The sequence below is a fragment of the Impatiens glandulifera genome, chromosome 1, assembly GCF_907164915.1.
Source record: "Impatiens glandulifera chromosome 1, dImpGla2.1, whole genome shotgun sequence".
In the NCBI taxonomy this organism is placed as follows: domain Eukaryota; kingdom Viridiplantae; phylum Streptophyta; class Magnoliopsida; order Ericales; family Balsaminaceae; genus Impatiens; species Impatiens glandulifera.
The window spans coordinates 157,970,046-157,973,791 of record NC_061862.1 but is presented as its reverse complement, the minus strand read 5'-3'; the positions used below and the strand labels follow the sequence as shown (position 1 = coordinate 157,973,791).

Genomic DNA, 3,746 nt, shown 5'->3' with positions numbered 1-3,746 from the left:
ATATCGACTATAAACTCTTTTTCGTATTACACAAATTGTAATGGAGTGTAACTCTAAGACAAATTTGAAAACATAATCAAAATAAACCAAAACGCTGAACTAACCACAAATTGAGAAATAATATATCATCTACTACCAATGATGCAGGCAATCAACCCCACAATGAAGTTAAACTGTTGGTTCCAAAGGAAAATTCAATAGGTTCAAATTCATCTCAAACATTTGTATTTGACAAAGACACTAATTAAAAGCCTTAATCAACGTGACAACAAGATATTATAATACCAAATTTATTTGAGATTTCTTTGTCATATCCAAATTGTCCATTATTCATAAATAATGTTTTCAATAACTAATATATTATTAGAATTACATTTTCCCTCCTTCCCTTCTCTTCAACAAATACTCAAACGAAGGCTGACTATAAGTTCCATTTATTACCAAACCCGCGAGCACCTTATACATCCCTTCGGTAAGATGAATCCCATCCCAATTCACATACTCATTCGGATTCTTACAAGTCGTCGTCCCATTAGCCCCACAAATTGCAAACACGTCAACGTTATACAGACTTCCCCCAGACCCACAACACGCCTCAAAAAGCTCGTGAAATCCATATTTCCCGGGATTCTTCATAACCTCATGGTACGAGCCCCAAAAGTCAGCATAAACAATCACTGCTTTAGGAAATTGTTGTCTCATTTCTTCTAACACGGTTTGGAGGACAGTGTTTTGTTCGTAACTTTGCTTGTTTATACTCCCCACGCAACCGATATCATCTCTATCATCGTCCGATGACAAATACATCATTAAGGGGAGGCATCCAGAGGTTGGAAGGCCTTGGACCACAACATACTTTGCACCTTTTGTCAACAAGGCCTTTAAGAACAAGTTAAATTGTAAATAGTCATTGCTCGATAATCTAGTTAAGTGGCCTTAATTAATTACAAATTATATTTAAAATTATGTTGTATTACAATGTTTCAGTATAAGCTGCAAGTTAGAATATGTGTAAACTCCAGAGATTAAAATCCAAAAGAAATTTCATAAAACTTTAATGGTACCTTTGGAAACTCTTTTCGAAATTAAACACGAGTCTCACTTTATTTAGTCTAATACTTTGAAAGAAAAAATATGGATAAATTTTCTTAGAAACATTTTCTGTAATAAATATCTCTTTATGATAATATAGATTAGATTATGTATTATAACCTAACTTAACATATAACCATATATTTAGAGTCAATCTTAATTAGGTGACCACAAGTAAAGCTAATCAAGTCACTTAGAGCTTAATATTGTTTTTTTTTTTTTTTTAAATTATTTTTTTTGATCGTATCATTATATTTGAAATATCACATCACTTAATTCATTCACTAAAACATTAAAATATCTCTATTTATATATTAAATTTATAATATAATACAAAAAGATATATTAGTAATTTATCTAAAAAATCACAAATAATTCATATTTTTATCGAATAATTTATTTTTGGTAAAATTTAAAAAATCCTAAAAGATTTAGTTTGATATGAGATTTTTATGAGATTTTTGAATTCTTACCAATTTTATAAGTTCTATTTCTATCGCATTATGCAACATAACTATTACGGTCGTAATTCAGGTTAGTTTCATGTTAGCATGTTAACGGGTTGAACGATACTAACATAAACCTGACTTGTTTAGTCATTCTAGTCAAAATCTCTAACATGAATCTAACCTAGCTATTTATTTTTGTAATTGAAACCAACTCAATTAACCCGATTTACTTAACTCAACTCGAATCCAACTCGATTTAACTTTATGTAATTAATTCAGGTCTCTATGTTCATCAACACAAAACAAAAATTAAGCTAAATCACAAATCCGTTTACAAAAAAAATCTACAAAAGAAAATAAGTAACTAAATAGGAAAGAAAAACACATAACTCTATAAAAAAAACTTGTAAACGACCCGATTTTGACCTGTTAATTTATTTATCATGTTAAACAGGTCGACCTGATTTTGACCGGAACCAAAAATACATTACTTTAACCTAATTTTTTTGTTCAGTTCGGGTCGTATTTTCGTGTCGGGTCCAAAATGGTTGGCCCTGCCACTATTAAATCATTTATTTTTATTAAATTTTAAATACTAAAGAACATTTTAGTAATTAAATATATTTAAAATACAATTAACATATTTTTATTTTCAAAATCTCATAAAACATGATCAAACAAGCTCTAAATTGTTTTTTATATTTTCTTAAAAAAAATAATTTTTTTGTAGTGTACAAGGGGATAATTTGACTAATACCTTATTTTAATAAAAATTTACCTGTAAGAAACTAGTGATACTCTTAATGGATAGCTTCTGAATTGTACTACTCTCGACTGAAGATCCAATTGTATAAGTATGATCATTAATTCCAGTTTCTCCAACCCAAAACAAAGCTTCTTCAATTTCAGAATCTTCTAGAAACTTCTGATTCCTATCTTCCAGAAACTTCTCGAACCAAATAAGCTCACTCCCAATTGACTGAGGAATAACATTTAACGTTAGATTATTCTTCACAAAGAAACTATGTCGAATGGCAGTCGATCCCGCCACCGCAAAATTCACCCCATGCGATTTATCCGCTTTTGCGTCGCGATAAGGCGGTAGAAGTGGTAAAGAGAGATATTCCGCGACAAAATCAATCATTAAACGACCGTCTGAATAACGGTTTGTTGGGCGGTGGAAAAATGTCATGCCATATGGAGGACTCGAGACGTGGTTAAAACCGCTTGGAGCTGTGGAGGAATCGGTGTTTCCGGTGTCGGTGTAGGAGTCGCCGAAAGCATATATTTTACGGAAAGTGGCGGAGGCGGAGGAAACGGTGATTATTAGGAGGAGGGTGGTTGTGGTGACGGTGAGGAGCGATGGGGAGTTAGACATTGTTGAGAATTGTTGGTTATAGAATTGAAAGGCATTTTATTTTTATATACAAAAGTTTGGAAGATGTCAATTTATAAACAAAATTTGATTTAGTGGTGAAATTTGTTAGTTAAGTCTTGTTCTCTACAAGTTTTTATTTTAATTTTTACCAAATCAATATTCCAATCAATCACTTCTCACCAATCACATCACTTATTTCATTAACCAAAATACTAAAATACCTTCTAGTTTAAATTATTATTTTATATTTCATTTATATATATCAATACCCTTTAAGTCTTTTTCCCAAAATTAATCATTACTTCTTCAAAATCATCACCCATCATCCATTTTTTTCTCTTTCTTGGTTTTTTAAAAAACCCATAACCGAACAAGGCCTTAAATTTTAAAATTCTATTTATGTATAAAAATTTGAAAAAATGTGTTATTTAAGCCCCTCAATTTATGATAATATAAAATATTTTATTATATATATTTAAAATATTTAATTAATTATAAAATATAATATAATAAAATAATTTGAAATTCTAATTTATTTTAACATAATAGTTTAAATTTTTATATATATTGGTTCTGTTTGAAAAGCCTTTAATTTGAAGTAAAACTGGAAATAAAAAATAAATGTTATTAAATTTGTTAATATATAAAAATAATTTAAAATATTAGTCTAAATCAATATTCAATTAAATATTAAAAATATTTTTTCAATAATATTTTTTTTTAATCCAAACATAAATATGGAGCTGAAAGATGTTGAGGGTTAGGACAGGAAGTCCAACTAAGCCTCTCCCACTTTGGCACTCAAAATTAGAAAATAAAAATTTATT

General features: G+C 29.3%; 1 protein-coding gene across 1 annotated transcript; it reads right to left on the bottom strand.

The window, feature by feature from the left end:
- Positions 1-369: 369 nt before the first annotated feature.
- LOC124912870 (GDSL esterase/lipase At3g48460-like) lies at positions 370-2,919 on the bottom strand. Its single transcript, XM_047453513.1, has 2 exons — positions 2,320-2,919; positions 370-879 (listed from the first exon to the last, which is right to left on the bottom strand). Exons 1-2 carry the CDS (start codon positions 2,917-2,919, stop codon positions 370-372), a joined length of 1,110 nt encoding a protein of 369 aa, XP_047309469.1.
- Between the last annotated feature and the right edge of the window lie 827 nt (positions 2,920-3,746).